The 20,160-nt window shown below is 34.1% G+C and overlaps 1 protein-coding gene across 6 annotated transcripts in view; it reads right to left on the bottom strand.

The window, feature by feature from the left end:
* Window positions 1-20,160, bottom strand: part of CNOT2 (CCR4-NOT transcription complex subunit 2) — a 106,729-nt gene that overhangs the window by 63,781 nt on the left and 22,788 nt on the right. For 5 of the 6 annotated variants that reach the window (XM_037731619.1, XM_037731620.1, XM_017509290.2 and 2 more), the window contains one exon: window positions 7,288-7,430. The exons of the other annotated variant lie outside the window; for it this stretch is intronic. Coding sequence is in view for 2 of the 5 variants with exons in the window: in XM_017509290.2 (XP_017364779.1) it covers window positions 7,288-7,335 (48 nt within the window). In the remaining 3 variants the exon portion in view is untranslated. The remainder of the gene's footprint in view (window positions 1-7,287; window positions 7,431-20,160) is intronic. 6 annotated transcript variants of the gene reach the window in all.

Raw genomic sequence — 20,160 nt, 5'->3', positions numbered from 1 at the left:
ACACTCCCAAATATATTTCTAGAAGACCTCTTATGAATTTAATCTTCCCGAATTTTTAGAATACTGCTTTGTTCAGATAAACTTCTCTAACTTCATAAAGTTCTATTATTTTCTTTCTTTCTTTTTTTTTTTTTTTTTTTTTTTTTTTTTTTTTTTTTNTTTTGAGATGGAGTCTTGCTCTGTCGCCAGGCTGGAATACAGTGGCGCAATCTTGGCTCACTGCAACCTCTACCTCCTGGGTTCAGGCAATTCTCCTACCTCAGCCTCCTGAGTAGCTGGGACCAAAGGTGCATGCCACCACGCCCAGCTAATTTTTGTTTTAGTAGAGATGAGGTTTCACGATGTTGGCCAGGGCGGTCTCGATCTCTTGACCTCATGATCCGTCCGCCTTGGCCTCCCAAAGTGCTGGGATTACAGGGTGAGCCACCACGCCCGGCCTCTCTTCTGTTATTTTCAGGTAGTGTTTGAAAATATGATGGCTCATTTACTGAGATTTCCTGGTTCTGTTCCCTTCTCCCATGTTTCTGTTGTCCCCTTCCTGCTCAATATTAATTCCTCTCCTCAGTGGAATCCTAGAAGGACACACTGGTGGGTCACTCTCAGGAGGTCACAGAGCTAAGCTGCTCCAATCACTTTAGCCTTACCCTGGATCCCTTACACTCACCTTATGAAGTAGACAAAATCTATCCCAATTTCAAACTGGCTAATTGTACTTACCAGTGAATATCTGTTGACTACCCTGGGTACTTCTATTGGGTCCATCAGACATCCCAATGTGTCTCTTCTTTATGCATAAAAACTGATAACTGTTAAGTCTTTTCCTTAGTTCTCACCTGCTTGTATTTTTGGGTTCATGGGGACACTCTGTCAACAAGTTTTGTTATAAATGTTTTCACGAGTTTTAGTTTTGCTGCCTAGCTGATTCTGTTTTTATATGGAAATTTAGAAAGATTACAAAAAAACAAAACAAAAAAACTAATCTGCCCCCATCAGTGCTATTATCCTAGACTCCAAGCAAGGCTTAAGGTTATATGTTAAAAGATAACTTTGCTTGCTTCTGTATTTTCTCTGATTCACAGAAATATCTGCATTAATGTTTTTTTTTTATTTAATGAGTACACATTTCATATTTGTAAGACAAACCTCTTAAACATAAAGTATTTTTCTGAAACAGAACACTTTGTATTTCATATGTAAAGCCTAAGGCGTAAATTGCCAAAAGGAACACCAGAAAGAACACACAGGGGTGCCACTAGATATTTTATACCTTCTTAGGAAATACTGCACTATCTATCGGATAATCATGTGAATGATTTGGACCTAATTACTTACTTAGCAGAGTTTCTTTTGGCCCAACGGCACTATGAAAAAATTACCAGTTCACTTAGAGTGCTATAAACCAGTGTTTTGGTGACACTTATCTTTTTGGAAAACAAATGTCACCTTATTTGACCATTTCGGATGTTAATAAAAGAAGTATTAGAATGTATAATGAATTCAAAGAAAGGTTAACACTGAGCATCACACATAGCAAAGAGCCAACCAATGAGGAACTTGGGAATTCATTAAACTTGATTTGACTGGTTGTCCTGAGAAAGAGGACAAAGCAGCCACGAATGCCAAAAAACAAAATGTCAAATTTTATTTAAAAAAATTTAGATTATGCCAGGTACAGTGGCTCATGCCTGTAATCCCAACACTTTGGGGAGGTTAAGGTAGGCAGATCACCCGAGGTCAGAAATTCGAGAATGTTGTGGCCAAAATGGTGAAACCCTGTCTCTACCGAAAAATACAAAAATTAGCGGGACGTGGTGGTGCGCGTAGGTAGTTCTAACTACTTGGGAGGCTGAGGGATAAAAATTGCTTGAGTCCGGGTGGCAGAGGTTGCAGTGAGTGAAGATGGTGCCACTGCACTCCAGCCTGGGCGACAGAGTGAGACCCTGCCTCAAAAAAAAAAAAAAAAAAAAAATTAGATGATGCAGTCAAAATGATTTCAGTTGCTGATCACAAGATCATGATATGAACAGAACTTTCACAATCAAAAATGAAATTATAAAAGCAATTTCATCTCAAGCAGCTGTATAAATCCAAGTGAAGGGCATATAAAAAGCAGATGATGTGAGTATTTTCTACCCCTTTACTTTATCTCTGGCTAGTGATAACATGTCACAGCCACCTGGTTTCAAGACTTTCAAGAGCAAAGAAGACAAAATTGAACCAATTCATTGGATTCAGGCTTTTTTTTTTTTTTTTTTAAAAACTCATTCTTTCATTAGATCCCTCTTATTCATCTTCACCCAAAACGAGGGAGCAATAACTGAAAACTCTTCTCTGGGCACCAGAGAAGGTATTTTTCTTCTCTGGGCACCAGATCTGACAAATCTTCAATTGTTAAGTATTAATTTAATAAAATTCTATCTATCTATCAATCCATCAATCGACTGATCAATCGACCAACTGACTGACAGGGTCTTGCTCTGCCACAGTCTGGAGTGCAGTGGTGTGATGACAGCTCACTGCTTCCTCAAACTCTGAGGCTCAAACTGTCTCCCACCTCAGCCTCTCCAGTAGCTAGGACTACAGGTGCATTATCACTACACTCAGCTATTATTTTACTTTACTAAGTGTTTTTTATATTCATTATATATCTTTAACATACCACATATCATAGATTCTAAGATGCTCTGGTGCTGGTACTGTTTGTCACATCTATGACTCTAAGTCATCATCATCAGCTATAAGATGCATCATGACTTCAGAGAGATAAAAATGTTAAATAAAGTGCTACTTATATACACTTAAATGCTTACTTATAATTTTATTGCAGTATAAAAGAAAAATTATGATCTGCATACAGTACATACTAAATGGAAATATACTTATTCATTTGTTTCTGTTTATATTAAGTAGCTTGTATTTTAAATAATTTGTATTATGCAGAAATCCTTGGTGAATTGTAAAGTAGGTGCTGAGTGCTTTGGGCTAATTCTAGGAAATTGTTTAGGGTCTTGAGTGGATGGAAATTCATTGTGATTCTTCCTACTCAAAATAAAATAAGGGGCACCACTTTCCAAAAAAATTGCCACACGTACATAAAAAAGATGTATCTCAATATATTGAAACACAAATATGTAATAAAATTATAAAAATATAAAAAGTGAAACACGAAATTAAAACTAGTGATTACTTCCGGGCAGAGGGCAGAGGAAAGAATGGGAAGCAGAAACAACTCCATTAAGTACAACACAGAAAAATCCACATTTGTTAAAAACAAAGACAATGAATCACATCTACACTATATAGTCACAAGGAAAGATCTGAAAAGGTACACAATAACCTGTTAAGAGTAAAGCTGTCAAGGCAAACTTTCACATTGTATTTTATATTCCATATTTTTCTTCAACGTTTTTGTAATGAGCGCTTGCAATTTTTAAAGTTAATAAAAAGGAAGTAAGATAGTTAATGTTGGGGAAGGAAATGGCAATACAATCACTGTTAAAGTTCTCTGACATACTATATTCCACAAAAATACAATGATTTAGATTATGAGTCATTCTTCAGGAACATATGGACTAGAATGCATTACATTCAGTTTGTAAATAATGAGCTGAATTAGCCAGCATATGATGTAACCAATGACCTCATACTGAAAAGTTCCATTCAAAGTAACATCTAAAAATCTTGCAAATACCTCTATTTTCTCATACCACTTACACTGGTATGTTACCCAGTACACTCTCCATTTCTTCCTTTCCCTTCTTTCACTCTTTTGTTTAATTTTATTGCAACAACATGCATTGAACACCTATCTACATACCAGGCAACACGCTAGGTATTGGCAGAACCAAAATAAATAGATATAGTCCCAGTTTTCAAGGAGCTTTTTAGATGCAGCAGTACAATCTAATACGATTTTTTGCAATGTTGGAAATGTTCTGTATTTGCACTGTCTCATATAGTAGCCATTAGCAGCCTGTAGCCACTGAGCATTTGAACTGTGGCTAATGTGACCAATGAACTTTTATTTAATTTAAATGAGTTTAAATTTAAATAGCTAATTGTGACTAGTGCCTATGGCACTGGACAACACAAGTCTACAGGAAGACAAGGACAAATAAACACAACTACAATGTATTATGGTAAACACTAAACTAGAAGTAGAAAGGCTATGAAAGAAAGGGAAAGGACCATTGAGCCCACCATAGGGCTCCAGTATCTGGAAAACCTGATACTTAATTCTTCAATCACATGAAGAAAGGTGAGGCATTACATAAAAATAACCAATTTAAGTAAACCCTCTGGGTGTAAAACTGCATGGTAGGGAGATTAAAAGCAGTTTTGTATTACTAAATGGGAAAATCTACTACAATGAGTACAGGAGAGATACTGGAAAGGTAAATGTATGCAAGGAGGCCAGAATGTGAAAAGACTACATGTAATATTTAGAAGCTTGAATATATTACATAAAAAAAGGAAAGCCACTGATTAGTTAAAATGGTAATTAAGAGGTTTATATTTGTGCATGTTCACAGGTAAGGTAAGTCAGCCTAAATTAGAGGAAGATAAAATGCTTACAAAATCTGAAGTTGCATTTCCTTGAAAAAAGCTTGACAATCCAAAAATGAATCATGAGCCACATAAATTTTTTTTTTATCTGAAATAATATGCCCATCTATCTCTGCAAATAAACTTCAACTACTGTATTCAAATTCCAAATACCTCACTGGGCTTAAATTTATCTTAAGAAAGAAAACACAAAAAGTAGATACCACCATAAAAATCAATACTTCAAACAATGCCCATTTAGAAGTCACTATCTTTAGCACAGAGCTGAGGGAAGGCACCTTCCTAAACTAAATTCCTAAGGCTTTAATCAGGTCTGTAAGGAGATGAGACCTGGAAAAATGTTACAAAAATTCCTGTTAAAGTCTGGAATATTAGCCTATTAACTGGATGTTCAAATAAATATAAAACATTAAGTGCCCCCCAAAAGCAAAAGCCTTCAAGAATAAATGAAAATGGCTATACGCATAAACACAAAGAAATTCTACTTTATCCATGAAAAATAAATTTCCTCCAAAATAGAATTTTTAAAAATCCAAAATAATTTTCATCAATTCAGAACATTTAAGTCCTCTCTTCTAGCTATTTTGAAATATACAATACATTGTTAACTACAGTCACCCTACTCTGCTATGGAAAATTAGAATTTATCCCTCTCTGTCCCTTTTCTCTTTTGTTTTTACTTAGTGATGCTAAATGCATATTGAAGTATCCTTGGAAACAGCTGTTTAAAGCTAGGTTGTAAAATTATTTTATTTTCAAATCCTGCTCTGAGAAGTGCATGTATAGAAAGAGAACTTTCTGTTTGGTATGATGATGACTATAGTAAGAATATAAAAACTCTTAGTACTACCAGTACAAATACAAATGGTACTTTAGTGATGAACATTCCTTTGAATTTCCCATACATTCTTATATACACATTGTATACATGTAACAAAATACCACATACACCCCATAAATATGTACATTATGTATCAATAAATGAAGAGGGAAAAGGGAAAATATTTTGAGGCAGCAAAACCCTAAATAAAAATGTGTTTTCTACGTATGCTCAAAAACCTGGATTATTCGTAAATAATGTGGCTGGAATAATGGAGTACTTTTAGTGTAGAATGAGCAAGAATAAGCAAATCTCTTCATGTGCAAAACATAATTCTGCTTTCTTTCTTAAGTATAAATTTTGGGATTCTATATTAATATGGTTCCACGAAACAAATTAACTATAGTGTGTAATCAATTAAAAATTCTACATTCACACTTTGCAAACTGGATTATGAGCACTGAAAAGCCACATAATTCAGAATCACAAAATTCTTAAAATAATTTGGTAGAACCTACCAAAAGATGCAGAAGTCCAAGACTGTGACCAATTAAAATCTTCTAAGTCAAGGTAATTGGAAGTGGTTGGGAAGCAGGAGCTACTGACCAACACAGCCTGCTAATTATTAGTACCTGAGCACCTGAGCACAAATAATTAGCAGGCTATACTGGTTAAATCTATGAGGACAGCTCAGAAGAAAGGTTACAGAGAAAACTGATTCAGCATAGCCTCAGTTTTTTTCTGGCTTATTAAAATTATAAAGATCTGGCAAGAAATTTTAGATACCAAGTTAGGAGAAGCTCTAGAAAGGTTAAATATGACATTATTTTTAATTAGGAACAGTGCCTACACCAGAACCCAGATCTTATAATCAAAGGCTCGCTGTTGTACTATACACCAAAAAGACTTAATTTATAATTTGCTCCACTGCACACTTTTCCAATTTGAGGGAAGAAAAGATTACTGGGCTAAAACAAATGGTTAGCAAATAAACAGTTAGTTAACCAAAGCTGCTACTATCACACCAGTTGCCTTCGCAACCTAGAGGGAATTAACTGATGAGCAAAAGGCAGTGTGGGAGGTTGGGAGGTTGGACACATATCTATGCAAGAAGCCCAAAAGTTTATTTCTACTCAAGCTTTAAAGTATTCTGTATTCTGGATCACTAAATAAATGTGATTAACAGATCACTATCAAATGAATAAAAAATATTTCCTTTAAAAAGTTAAATTCAAATATGTTTGTTTTCTTTAAGTCACTGTTTAATAGCACAATCTTTAAAATTCACCTTTTTAAAGCTCAGAAATAGAAATGTTGTATTTCAACTATTCTTTCAGCATTCCCACACAATGGATATTATTAACCACCTTATTTAATGAGAAAACAAGAATCCAGCATTTTAAGGACAGCAAACTATTAACAAATTCAGTACAATTTGGGTCTCTGAGTACCCTAGGTTTCTCATTTCTATTTCTTCTATACTCTATTCAATTTTGTCTACATTTTTCTATATACACTTTGTTATCCAAAACACAGCACAAGACTTCGGGTTTAGTCTTCCAGGAATAATACACATAAATGCAATCAATGCTTTTGATTTTACCAGCTCTGAATCCAGCCATGAAATCATAAATTGTTTATCATATAATCTAAGTTTTGACAAATATCTTAGAAAACCTGATTTGACACTAAAGTAATATGTATTATGAATATGCTTTATTTTGAAAAGTGTTTCCAACTATTTCAACTATAAAATGCAGTACAGAATTTAAAATTATAAACCCAAATTTTCAAATTGAGGTGTATCCAATTTGGTGGTTCCAATTACATATAACACATTTAAACAGTTTCAATGTAGCTATAAAACTAATAGAGAAAAAAAGAAAAAAGACTGGTCTTACCTGGTAGTTTCTTTTCTCAGATAATGTATGTCCATCAGTCCTCACCATAGAGTCGTGTCCTTTCCTCACAGTACCGGAGGCAATCAAATAGAACTGTCACTCAAGGGTCGTGTCACAGGAAGGACCGCCCACCAGTTCTCCCTCTAGAGTGGAATTATCCAAAAGCCGTCAAAATTACTAACATGTAAATATATCAACAGCAGCAAAAATATTCAATATGATACACAGAAAACAAAAAACAAAAAGTAATTGTTCTATACTCTAACCAGTCTTCCTCTTAACCATTTTCCTGGGCTAGACTGGCAGACATACTTTATTTGCAACAGAAACTATTAAATATGAAAAATTCTTCCTTCCCACTTCTACTTTCTTCAATTAAGGCTGTCTGCCAGACATCACATACAAGGGATAAATTTACAGTGAATAAAAATGAAGTGGACAAAAAAGTTTACCCCTTCCACAACTGACATATTTTTTTCTTTTACATGAATCTTCTGCAGTTATCTCAAAAATATAAAATTCAGATTCAATCAACTACAAATCCTTCCCCTACAAATGCTTATATGGTGATATATAGAAATATAAGTTATTCACACAGCTTCTGATTCATTCTGTGTAGGTTTATTCCCATGCAACAAAACGGAAATGCAACATATATTCTTAACATGATTAAGAGACACAAACCTAACTCAATATTTGATTAAACTTCACTCCAAAATGAAAAGCAAAAAATGTTAACTTCATTGATGCTTTTGTCTTTCAGTCCTCCAATTTCACGCATACTCCAACAGGAAATTCAATTTTTTACATTGGGGAAAATATAATGGGGCTCATTTCTTAAACTACAGAGAGATAAATAAGTCCAAAATGACTAGTTGCTATGCACCCGAGGTACCACCTCCCACCTCCCACCAAAAAAAAACCACTGAAGCTGAGATGACAATCACAAGAAATGCTATCTTTAAAATGAATATTGAAAATAAGAGTTCAAATATTCAAAAGTGGGTCTACAAAGAATTTGTAAGTATACATTTTCAATACAGGTATCTCTCACCTAAATTTTGTTAAACACTGCCCCTAGGAAGTAGTATGTATACCTACTGAACTAATAATCTTGCCAGCCACTAATGATTATATTCAAATTTAGAGCAATTATTTAATGTCAACAAACATTTTGTGAGGAGATAATATCTAATCTGTAATTTATAAGAAGAGTGAATCAGTGTTATTAAAACCAACAAACACACATGAACACATATATATGGAGTACCTCTAAAAAGCAATCTTTTTACACAGGCAGAACATGTTTTTCTTTTAAAAAAACAAATGATTAAAAATTAGTATTACTAAATTTAAGTTTTAAAAAGACCCTATGTGACAAAAACCTATCTTCTGGCTCCTCTTTTATGTTTGTTTACAAAGGTAGCGGGAGCTGTATTTTTACTTGTGTGACTACCTTACAGTGTACATTTAGCTGAAATACTTGAAGATGTCAGGCTCTGTGACAAACCTGTAAATTATTCATCACCAAATTTGTAAGTACCTTTGGAATTAAGTATTTGTCTTTCAAAAATAACACAGGAGTAAAGATTTTAATGCATACTTACTACTACAAATGTAATCTTTATCATTTAACAAGCAATGAGGTTATTCATAAGGAAAAGTTACCAAGTGAATTGGATATTCAGGAATAGTTAAATGATGCGCATTTGGCTCCAACTCAAATTTTCACAATTATCACAAAAAGAGAGCATTATTTTATTATGCATCCCCTAAATATTAACCCTGTTTCAATATTAGTGTTGTATAATATTAAATTTTAAAGTACTACTTGCCTTATTACATTAATACATACATGGTGACTCTGAATTGAGTGGATAATAATGCAAAATTTCAGTTCAGTACTTATAGAAAATAAAATGTTTTCCTTCTAAAATAATATTTAGGGTCTACGAATTACCTTCCAATTGTATTAATTTCAGCAAAAGAATGTTAGAAATCTATAATCACATAAGGTAATTTTCAATACCCTAATGCTGTATACATCTTTAACACAATCTAATTCTACACAAAAGGACTGAATTTTATATGCTAAGTAATACCATAACAATACATATTCATATTTAATCTGTAAAAATTTACCAGATAAAAGTTCACTTTAAAGAATTATGGATTTTCGTATAAAGGCAAAATCTGTTTATTATTTGCTTTGTTTGCCCTTCTGGGGATAACTGGAAATATTTCATGGCCTGGAGTTTCAATCCATAGCCACTATATACTCTAATCAATGTGGGAGCTAATATTCTATACTGAATTAAGAATCATTATCTCCTTTTAATAAACAGAAGAGAAAAATGACTTAAGGCACTATATTTTCTTCCAAATAAACATGAAAAGCTAACATTTGTCACCACTATCTTCATTTTATTATATTAAATAAAAATATTCAGCAATAAATTGTTGATAATCTTCATACTGGAAATGAAAAGATGTACAATAAGTCAAAGACAGACAAAGTATGTGAAAAGGAACAAGCATGAGAGATAGTATGCACTCTAGGTGCCAAAATTTATTAAGGTTTATACACTGTTTTCCCGCTAAGTCTGACAAATATTCAAGAATTCAGAAAAGACAAATATTTGCAAAACGACAATGAAATTTTCTATAAGGCAAGGATGTTTTTCACGATGAAAAAAGAGGCTATGTTTACCCTTCTACCTTAAATAACCAGAAAATTACATAAAATATATGAAACAAAGGTTTCCAGACATCAGACAACAGTATCTCAGGACAAAAATCATCAAGAAAAAGGAACAAATATAGTGCGCCCAGCTAGCTCACTGCCTGTAGAGTTTTGAGGCTGAAGCACAAGGAGGGGAAACTGGAACTAATTTTTTTATTTGATGAGAATTATAAACTCACAGATCCAAATTCAACAACCTCGAAAGAGAATAACAACAAAACCACATGATCATAACATTTCAGAGTAAAATTGCTACAAAACGGCAATAAACAAGAATTTTAAAGCAGGGGGAAAATACAGAGGAACAAAGGTAGGAAGGGCATCAGACTTCTCATCAGAAACAACACAAATCAGGAGAGTGGTTCCATATATTTAAAGTATAGAAAAGAAAAAGAAAACTATCAACAAGGAATTCTAAGCCCAGCTAAAATATCTTTCAAAAATGAAGGTTATGTACGGCCATATTAGAAGGTTAGGCAGTTTCTTATAAAGGTAAACACAAGCTTACCATACAACTCAGCAAATAGGCCTCTGAGTATTTACCAGTACGGATTGAAAACAGGTTCACACCAAAACCAGTAGTACATGTATGAAGACATACTTCATTCCAGTGAAGATGTGATGTCCTTTAGTAGGTGAATGAACAAACAGATTATCTACACAACAGAATAGTATCAACAACAAAAAGGAGCAAGCTGTTAATTCATGCAAGATGGATGAATCTTAAGTGCATTTTTGCTACAGGAAAGAAACCAGACCCCAAAGGTCACACACTGAACAATTCCATTAATATGACATTATGGAAAACGCAAAATTACAAAGACAAAAAAAAGATCAATTACTTCTCTCTGGCCTTAGTTTCCTAAGCTGTAAAATAAAATGACTTAGATGAATCTTTAAAAATGTATGCAGATTAACTTTTTCTTTATTTAAACTTTTTAACAAACTTTTCCCATGAGTTTTCCCCTCATTCCACTTCACTACTCAACAGTATTTAAACAATGCCTAAATATTTTGCAGGGTGAAAATAAGTATCTAAAATATCTGTAATCTGGTAGTCATTACTACACTCAAAGTTAAAACATGAATTTGCTCAGGTTAAAGCAGCTGAACCAGCTTTTTTTTTTTTTTTTAACAAAAGACATTATATTCTAGGGTGGCTATTAATTAGGACAAACTATAAGATGTGACCAATTTCACTGGAGCTCAATAATATGTGCAGTAAATGCACTTAGCTACTATCTTTAAAATCAGGATTCCTCAAATTCTAGAACTTGTATCAAGCAATGTTTTCTTAATAGGTAGAACTGCAGTCACAAAAATATTTCCTTGACCTTAAGAACTAACTTTTCGTTTTATCACATGGATGTTTTTAAAATTCTGAGCTGATGGGCAGATGAAATAAAAATAAATAAAACTCAAGAGTTTCAGTGAAATAAAACTCAAGAATATCATACATGGTCTGGGAAAATTGCCATATTAACTCAAAAACAATTTCTGAGTATTTTAGTAATATAGGTTTCACAAATCTGTGAAATGAAAAGTTGCCTATATCTACAAAGAAAAACAAATACAACTTAATATTCTACTGAAATAAATTTGCTCTCTGGATGTCATAATTTAATGTTTTATAACAATGTTGTATGTGTCTTCCATTTTCTATAGTGGTACTACTTTTAACACAACTGTATAGTTTTCTTATCCAAACTCCAAGGAGGATTCTAGGCATCTGACACACAGAATTTACTATAAGTAGAAAATCAGGTCTATCCAAAATGCCCACCATCTCAAGACATAGAAATTTTCTTCTACTGAGGCTTAAAAGTCTTAAATGAAGTGAATACCATAAAGGGAATCCTGCTGAACTTAAACAACAAAATTTCAAAAATTTCTGAACCATAGGTATGAAAATTAAAAGCTCTTCATTTGATTTGAGCTTAAATAAAATTGGGGTCTGAAATACAGACAATTGGGGCTCTTTCTAGTCTTCTTGCTGCCTGAAATGTACATATATTTACACAAGTTGCTTAGCTTCTGTGAGACTTAATTTCCTCATATTATAAATGAAAATAATTAATCTGTGTGGTCTAGCTCATGGTTTAGAGAAAAAGCAGCCAGTGAAGGAGATGAAAACCAAAGAGACTATGGTAGACATCCTAAAAGTTAACTGGAATAAGTGGTTCAAAGAAAAATGTAATGAACTGTTTCAAAATGCTGTTGATTTAAAAAAAAAAAATGAGAAATACTCTTTGGATTTAGCAGCATGGAGATCACCTATCTGGTAATCTTCACAAGAATTGTTTTGGTGAAACAGTAGAAATAAATGCATTAACTAGACTGGATTCACAAGAGAACAGGAAGAGAGAAACTGGAGACAAAGTATAAGCATCATTTTCAAGATGTTTTGCCATAAAAGTGAAAAATGGGAATAGCTGGAAAAAAATATAGCATTGAGAAAAGTGGTTTTTTTTTTTTTTTTTTTTTTTTATGACAGGAAAAATTATGCACAGAGGGAAATGCTGATGATACAAGATGGAAAGAGAGAAATTACTGGAGTGATGACTTTGAGCAGATGTGGATGGCATTAATAAGAAAGAGTGGCCTTAGGCACAAAGATGTATCATCAATAGGAACAGAAAAAAGGTAGTAAACAGGAATAGATTCAGGCAGGCCACAGTAATACAAGCTATGGAAGTTCTCATTCAGTTGCTTCTGTTTTCCCAGTAAAATAAGAAATGAGGTTGCCAGGTGACCATCAAGAATATGAGAGGAAATGCTACAGGTCTGAGGAGGGAGGAAAAGGTCTTCTAAGAAAGGGAGAGTGAAGGGATTAGAGGAATGACAGTAGGTAGAATTGCCAACTAGCACTAAGAACCATGGGAAGTTGGTGTTCTCCAGTCACACACAAGTACAGGGATACAGGAACAGTATAGGTAGAAGTACACTTAACCAAAACTCGTTTATTAAGAAGCATGACAGAAGCAAGGGAACTAAGAGTATAAGCCATATAGTGATTATTCATGATAGGGAAGAAAAGGTATCTCAGTAAGTACTAGCCATATTGCCTTTTTTCGTGTTTCTCAAACACATCCAGTCAGTTCTCCGTTTAGGGCCGTTACATTTGCTACTCCTTTTCAATGATCTTACCCCAAATCTCCAAATGCCAAACTGGTTCTTGACATTAACATGTCTGCTTGACGATCTCTTTTCAGAAAGGCCTTCAATGAACACCCAACTGTCTGAATTTTGATCTCATTTGTTTTCTGTCTGAGTTCCTTAAGCAGAAGAACCTTGTCTATTAAGCTTATCATTCTTATCACAATTACACCTACAATAAGTGACACATAACAGATTTTTTTTCCAGTAATGGCTATAAGCAAATAACAGACAGATTTTACTGAATAAATGAACCACAAAAAAAATACCGAATCCTTCACTAACTTTAATTTTATGAAAACATCATTTTCCTTACAAGGACTGCAGCAGAAGCATCTTGTCTAGTTCAAAAAGGACTAGCAATCAAAAGGTTAATTTTAAAAGTTGGTTCCTGCCAAATCAAACTTTTAAAACATAAATGTACATTTATTTCCCTTGATAGTCTGATACAGAACAAGCTTTTTCTTTGAGTGTAGGATTAGTAATTAACTTTCACATGATCTTTTTTTGTATACTGCACATTATAATGTATCAGATGTCCAGTTTCAATTCTGTTTAAAGTTGAACAAGACCTTAAAGACAATTAAATAGCAAAATCTCTCTGAAATTTTACAAATATTTTCCAGTTTTTAAACAGCTGTCTCACCACAGCAAACACTCCTGGTTGACCCTCTAAAAGCTCTTCTATCTGAGACCACCACAGTTATCCAAATATTCAGACTTTCCCATATGGTTCAAGGGTAAATGCTGGTTGGGCAAGGTGGCTCCTGCCTGTAATTCCAGCACGCTAGGAGGCCAAGGCAGGTGGATCACCTGAGGCCAGGAGTTCAAGACCAGCCTGGCCAACATGGCAAGACCCTGTTCTTTATTAAAAATACAAAAATTAGCCAGGCATGGTGGGGCAGGGGACAGCTGTAATTCCAGCTGCTCAGGCAGGAGAATCGCTTCAACCCAGAGGCAGAGGCTGCAGTGGGCCAAGATGGTGCCACTACACTCCAGCCTGGGCGACAGAGATCCTGTCTCAAAAAAAAAAGACCGATTTATGAAAGGGCATTTGAACCAATCCTGGCTAATGAGACATAAGGGAAAAACTGATGGTAGGATTTTAGGAAAGGAGCAAAAAACATCCTCTATTTCCCCCAATAGGTGTTGTTTTATCAGAATATTACAATTAGAGCACTACATCCATCTTGTAACCATAAAGAAAGTTAGCCTGTGGACAAGCTGACACTCACAATAGCAGAACAAATAGAAAGAATCTGACCCTGGTATTAATTATTAAACCACTGCATTAACCAACCATACAAAAGCTTCCATTCCTCCAGATAAGTGAGAAAATAGTTTTCCATACTGTTTAGTCACTTGAACCAAAAGCTTCCTAAACTTCTGGGCTTATCCACACTTAATCCTTTAGCAATCTGTAAAGAACTTTATATAATGTCCTTCCAAAGCATTTACCGTACTTTTCCTTGAAACAACAGTTCTTTTTTTCTATGCTCCTATTTGCTTAGATCAAATTTAAAGTAAAAATTACGTTAACAAGGGCATAAAAACGAATTCTTGTCAGGCATATAACTAACCTGGCGGAGAAAAGGGTACATGGGTAAACCAAGTAATTTACTTGGCTCGGAATACTCACAACTATAAGAATCTAAAATAATGGTTTGTTTAAAAGAGCAGGTCAATTAAATGGAGGTTTAAAAATATCGGTTACAAACATATTTTTGTATACATTGTCTTTATGTAACACATGGATATGAGGAGGAGGAAGGCAGCTAAAAAGCCCTATAAAAACTTAAGACTTACATTTCTAGGAAAGACATTAAAATTAGAGTAAGCCTAGACTCAAAGAAGAAGCCATATGAGTCTACTCTAAGATCGTGGAACCATACTATTAGTATAATGAACTTTTACCTCAGTATGTGTTGCTTCACTGCTACTGAGTTGAGAGTATTTGAAAAACTGTGCAATTCAAAATTTTCAGGCAGTGCAGACAAAGGTACTGTTTGCTTTATTTATCTAAACACCAAGTTCCACCTTATCATGTGTTATACTAAGGATAACTACAGCAGCTTGTCATTTATAGGAGATACAATATTCCTTGTTAAGAAATACTAAGTAACTAAACAAATTATTTCACAAAGAAATTTACCAGATTTTGAAACTAGTATTAGACAATAAAACAGTCAAAAATCATTGATATTAATAATCAGAGACTCTTCTAACTTCCTTCCAAAAATACTGAGCCCTACTATATGCCATGTAGTAAACAACTCTGTGTTTGCCAATTGTTCTCTATGGATTTATAAAGCACTAATTACAATTAACACAAGGTCACAAATGGAATAATATTCAAACCTTTATTAGCAATACTTTTTCACTAAGGAATGTATTTCATATGTATTACACATAACTTATGTTCACCTAACATATGTCTTAATTAGCACTAAGCTAAATGTCTCCTGGGCTGGAAAAGACAGAATTCTTAACCAGGTTCTATAATCTTCAGTCTTTTGACTGAATGCAAAGGGTACGTGAACTTGGCTGGGGTAAAAAAGTTAGATCTTTATTTTACAAACCTCTAAATGAAACTTAGTATTTCCTCAATTGAAAATGTAGGTAACAAGCCATAGAGGTACTAGAGGCACCTGTGATGATTTTTGTTACCACTAGAAGCCACAGATATTTTCATATCACTTTAGTTGCTTCAAATCTCAAATTATCATTTACACTCATTACAAGTCTAAAAGTTATTAATACCATATACCACTAGACTTCGTGTTGATATGTCTGCCACTGAATTTGTTTAGTCAATATTTTTATAACTGTACTCTAATATTACTAGTGCCCTTATAAGCATATGTATTTAATTTTGCACATGTAAAACATTATTGAGAAGGGGTCCACATTCTTCATCAGAGAGCCAGAAAGGTTCATGGAACAAAAAATATTAACAACCTCTGGATGAGAATATCACAGCATGAACAAGGTTGCTCACAAACATTAACTTAGCACAGTACTGTAAAGCGTCAAAAAAAAAAAAGCCTCAGAGCAAAATTAATTCAGTTGAAACACCTTGTTTCAGAGATACATTGTGGTCTGGTAGTTATAACCTTGTTCAAGGTCTCACACATACAGCTAATTAGTGACAGAGAGAGAGAAAACAGAATCCAGAATTTCTGATTCACAACCCAAGGCTAAGTCAACTTTGATGTAAGGCTTGGCTATAAGAAAGCAAGACAGGGCAAAGACACTGAAAATACATGCCAAAAAGTTCTTAGGGAAAGACATAAATTATACAGGAAAAAGAGCTAGTTTGAAAAAGAAAATGATGGGTGAGATGTTAAAGCATTTTGAAAATATATGTTGCAGCATAAAATGCCAACTCAAATGTTTAAAAAGACTAGTCTGAAAACAAACAGGTATGATTCTTTTTGCATACTGGACATATATAAATATTCCAAATGCCATTAAAAATTATTGTTTCTGCCACATTTCTTGAAACACGGACTTATTATTTTGTTTTCCCACTACATAGAAATAGGGGTACAGTAAAAATTTTACTTCTGGCTGGGTGTGGTGGCTCACACCTGTAATCCCAACACTTTGGGAGGCCAAGGTAGGAAAACTGCTTGATCCCACGAGTTTGAGATCAGCCCAGGCAACATAGCAAGACCCCATCACTACAAAAAATAAAAAAAAAGTTAAATAATCTGAGCGTGGTGGCACACACACCCTGTAGTCCCAGCTACTTGTGAGGCAAAGGTGGGAGGATCACTTGAGCCCAGGAGTTCAAGGCTGCAGTGAGCTCTGACTGCACCACTGCACTTCAGCCTGGGCAAAAGAGTAAGATCCTGTCTCAGAAAATAATAAATAAATTAAACTTCCCTTCTAATCCTTTGGTAAGAAAAACAACCGCATAGGCACAATAGTAAATATCAAATGGCAGTGGGTATCAATGTTAAAGAGACAAGAGAAAGTAGCAGAGACTATGGCAAACCAGAAGGTCCACGGACCACCTGAAGAAGGTACTTGCTGCTACTCTAGCTAACTGCTACCACAAAAACTGTCCCCCCAGAATTCTATATGGATCAAAAGCATCCTTCAAAAATGAAGGTGAAATAAAAATGCTTTCAAATGAAAAAAACTAAGAGAATTCGTTGCTAGCAGACCTGCTATAAAGAAAGGAAGATGCTTTGGACAAAATGAAAATAATACCAGTAGAAAACTTAGAATTTTATGAATGAAAGGGGAAAAAATGGAAAATATATGTGTATACATAATAGACCTGCAGTTGGCAAACTTTTGTAAAGGTAGTAAATACTTTGTAAAGAGCCAGGTAGAATATATTTCAAGTTTCATGAACCTAACAGTCTCCACTGTAACAAATCAATTCTGCATTATAGTGCAAAAGCAGCCAGAGACAATATATAACAAGTGTGGCTGTATTCCAATAAAACTTTATTTACAAAAAGCAGATGTCAGGCTAGACTTGGCCTGCAGCCATAGTTTGCAATCCCTGTGATAGACTATTCTTTTCCTCTTAAATCCTTTAAAATATCCATGATAGTTTTAAAGGAAGTGATGTCACTGTGTGAAGAGTATCTGAAGTATACAAATGTAATACATATAACAACTACAACATAAAAGGGGATGAGTAAAGGGAACTACATGCTGAAAAGGTTTCCACATTCCACTTAAAGTGATGTAAGCGCAATGGAATGAGTTGTGTAGTCAAAAAAGATGTGTCCAAGACTTAACCCCCAGGACCTCTGAATTTCACCTTATTTGGCAACAGAGTCATTGCCAATCTCACCAAATTAACAGAAAGTCATACTGGATTTACAAAGGCCCTAAATCTAATGACTTGTGTCTTCAGAAAAGAAAGGAATGGTTTACGTATAGAAACACAGAAAAGCAGTGGGAAGAGAAAGAAAATCATGTGAAAACAGAGACAGAGACTGGAGTGATGCAGGTATAAGCCAAGGAACATAAGGACTGCTGGGAACCACCAAAACTAGAAGGAAGGCTTTTTCCCTACACTCTTCAAAGGGTTCATGGCCCTGATGATACACGTTCAGATTTGGGGCTTCCAACCTCCAGAACCATGACAGAATACATTTCTGGTATTTTAAACCACAGAGTTTCTGGCAATTTACTATAGGAGCTCTAGGAAACTAACATAATAAATTCTGAAAAATTAAGAGTGTGCATTGTAATACCTAATCTCTAAAAAACTACACAAAGAAATATACTAAAAAACTCAATAAATAAAATGCAATATTAAAAGTATCAGATAACCCAAAAGATGGTTGGAAAGAAGAATCAATCACATGAATGAAAAAGCAAATGGAACAAACAGAAAATTTTAAAAAGCAAATGGTTCACCTAAATTCACATAAGTCAATAATTACTTTAGATGTAAATAGTCCAAAAGAATGAGACTGTCAAAATGGTTTAAAAAAAAAAAAAAAAGATCATATGCTGCCTACAGGAAACATACTTTAAACAGAATAACAAGTAAACAGGTGAAAAAAGATATACCAGGCAAAAAGTAAACAAAGAGAAGCCGGAGTGGCTACCTTAATATCAGAATAAGTACACCTCAGAGCAATAAAATATATTACCAGGGCTAAAAATATATATTAAATAATGATTAAAAGGCCAATTCACCAGGGAGAAATAATACCCCTTAAATGTGCATGCATTTACAACAGAGCTTCAAGTTAAAAATACCAAAAACGGATCAGCTAAAAGGAGAAAGTGACCATTCCACCATTACATTTGGAAATTTCAGTACTCCTTTCAGTAATTATAAAGCAAGTAAACAAAAGTCAGAAAGGATACAGAAAAACAGAACACCATCATTAACCAACTGGATCTAACCAACACTTACAGAATACAACATCACAACAGTAGATCACAAATTCCTAAAAGGGGAAAATGAAACATTCACCAAATTAGTTGCATCTTCTTAAAAGAACTGAATTCATACAAATGATGTTCTCTGACTATAAGAGAATTACACTAGAAATTGATATGAGAAACTGGAAAATGTCTCCAAATACATAAAAATTAAACTGTGCATATCTAAGTAATCCATGGTCATAGAGGTATTAAAAGCGAAATTTAGAAATATTTTGAACTGATTGAAAATAAAATAAAACATATAATTTGTAGGATGTAGCTAAATTGGTACTCAAGGGGAAATTTATAAGTACTCAAGTGCTTATCTTCGAAAAGATCTCAAGTCAATCATCTAAGCTTACACCTCAAAAACCTTTAAAAAGGGCACAAAACAAACCAAAAGTAAACAAACATAATAATAAAGATGAGAGGAAAAAACACAGAAACAGAAAAAAACTAAAGAAAACAGAAAATCTAAATTTTAAAAGGAAAATTACCAAAACTGATGCACTTCTAAGGCAGACTGGCAAAGAAAAAAAGTCAGAAACTACCAATATCAGGAATAATAGAGAAGATACAGAACCCATAGATATTAAAAGGATAACAATGCCAGAACAACTCTATAAAAATTAATTTGGCAACTTGGATGAAGTGCACCTATTCCTCAAAAACTTCAAACTACTAAAACTTACTTAGAAAAAAACCCTCCAGGTCAGGTAGTTTTTCACTAGTGAACTCTACCAAAATATTTAAATAAGAAATAATACCAAATTGACATAATGTTTTCCAGAAAACAGGACACAAAAAAGTCATTTTTGAGGCATTACTGATACCAAAACTAAAAACAAGACAATAACAAAAATTAAAGACCAATATCCCTCATAAACATAAAGGCAAAAATTCTCAACAAAATATTAGCAAATCAAAGTCAATAAAATACCCAAAGATCAGGCCGGGCGCGGTGGCTCAAGCCTGTAATCCCAGCACTTTGGGAGGCCGAGGCGGGTGGATCACGAGGTCAAGAGATTGAGACCATCCTGGTCAACATGGTGAAACCCCGTCTCTAC

Source organism: Cebus imitator, unplaced genomic scaffold (assembly GCF_001604975.1).
Source record: "Cebus imitator isolate Cc_AM_T3 unplaced genomic scaffold, Cebus_imitator-1.0 Scaffold414, whole genome shotgun sequence".
NCBI classification, from domain to species: domain Eukaryota; kingdom Metazoa; phylum Chordata; class Mammalia; order Primates; family Cebidae; genus Cebus; species Cebus imitator.
This window is presented reverse-complemented; position numbering and strand designations above follow the sequence as displayed.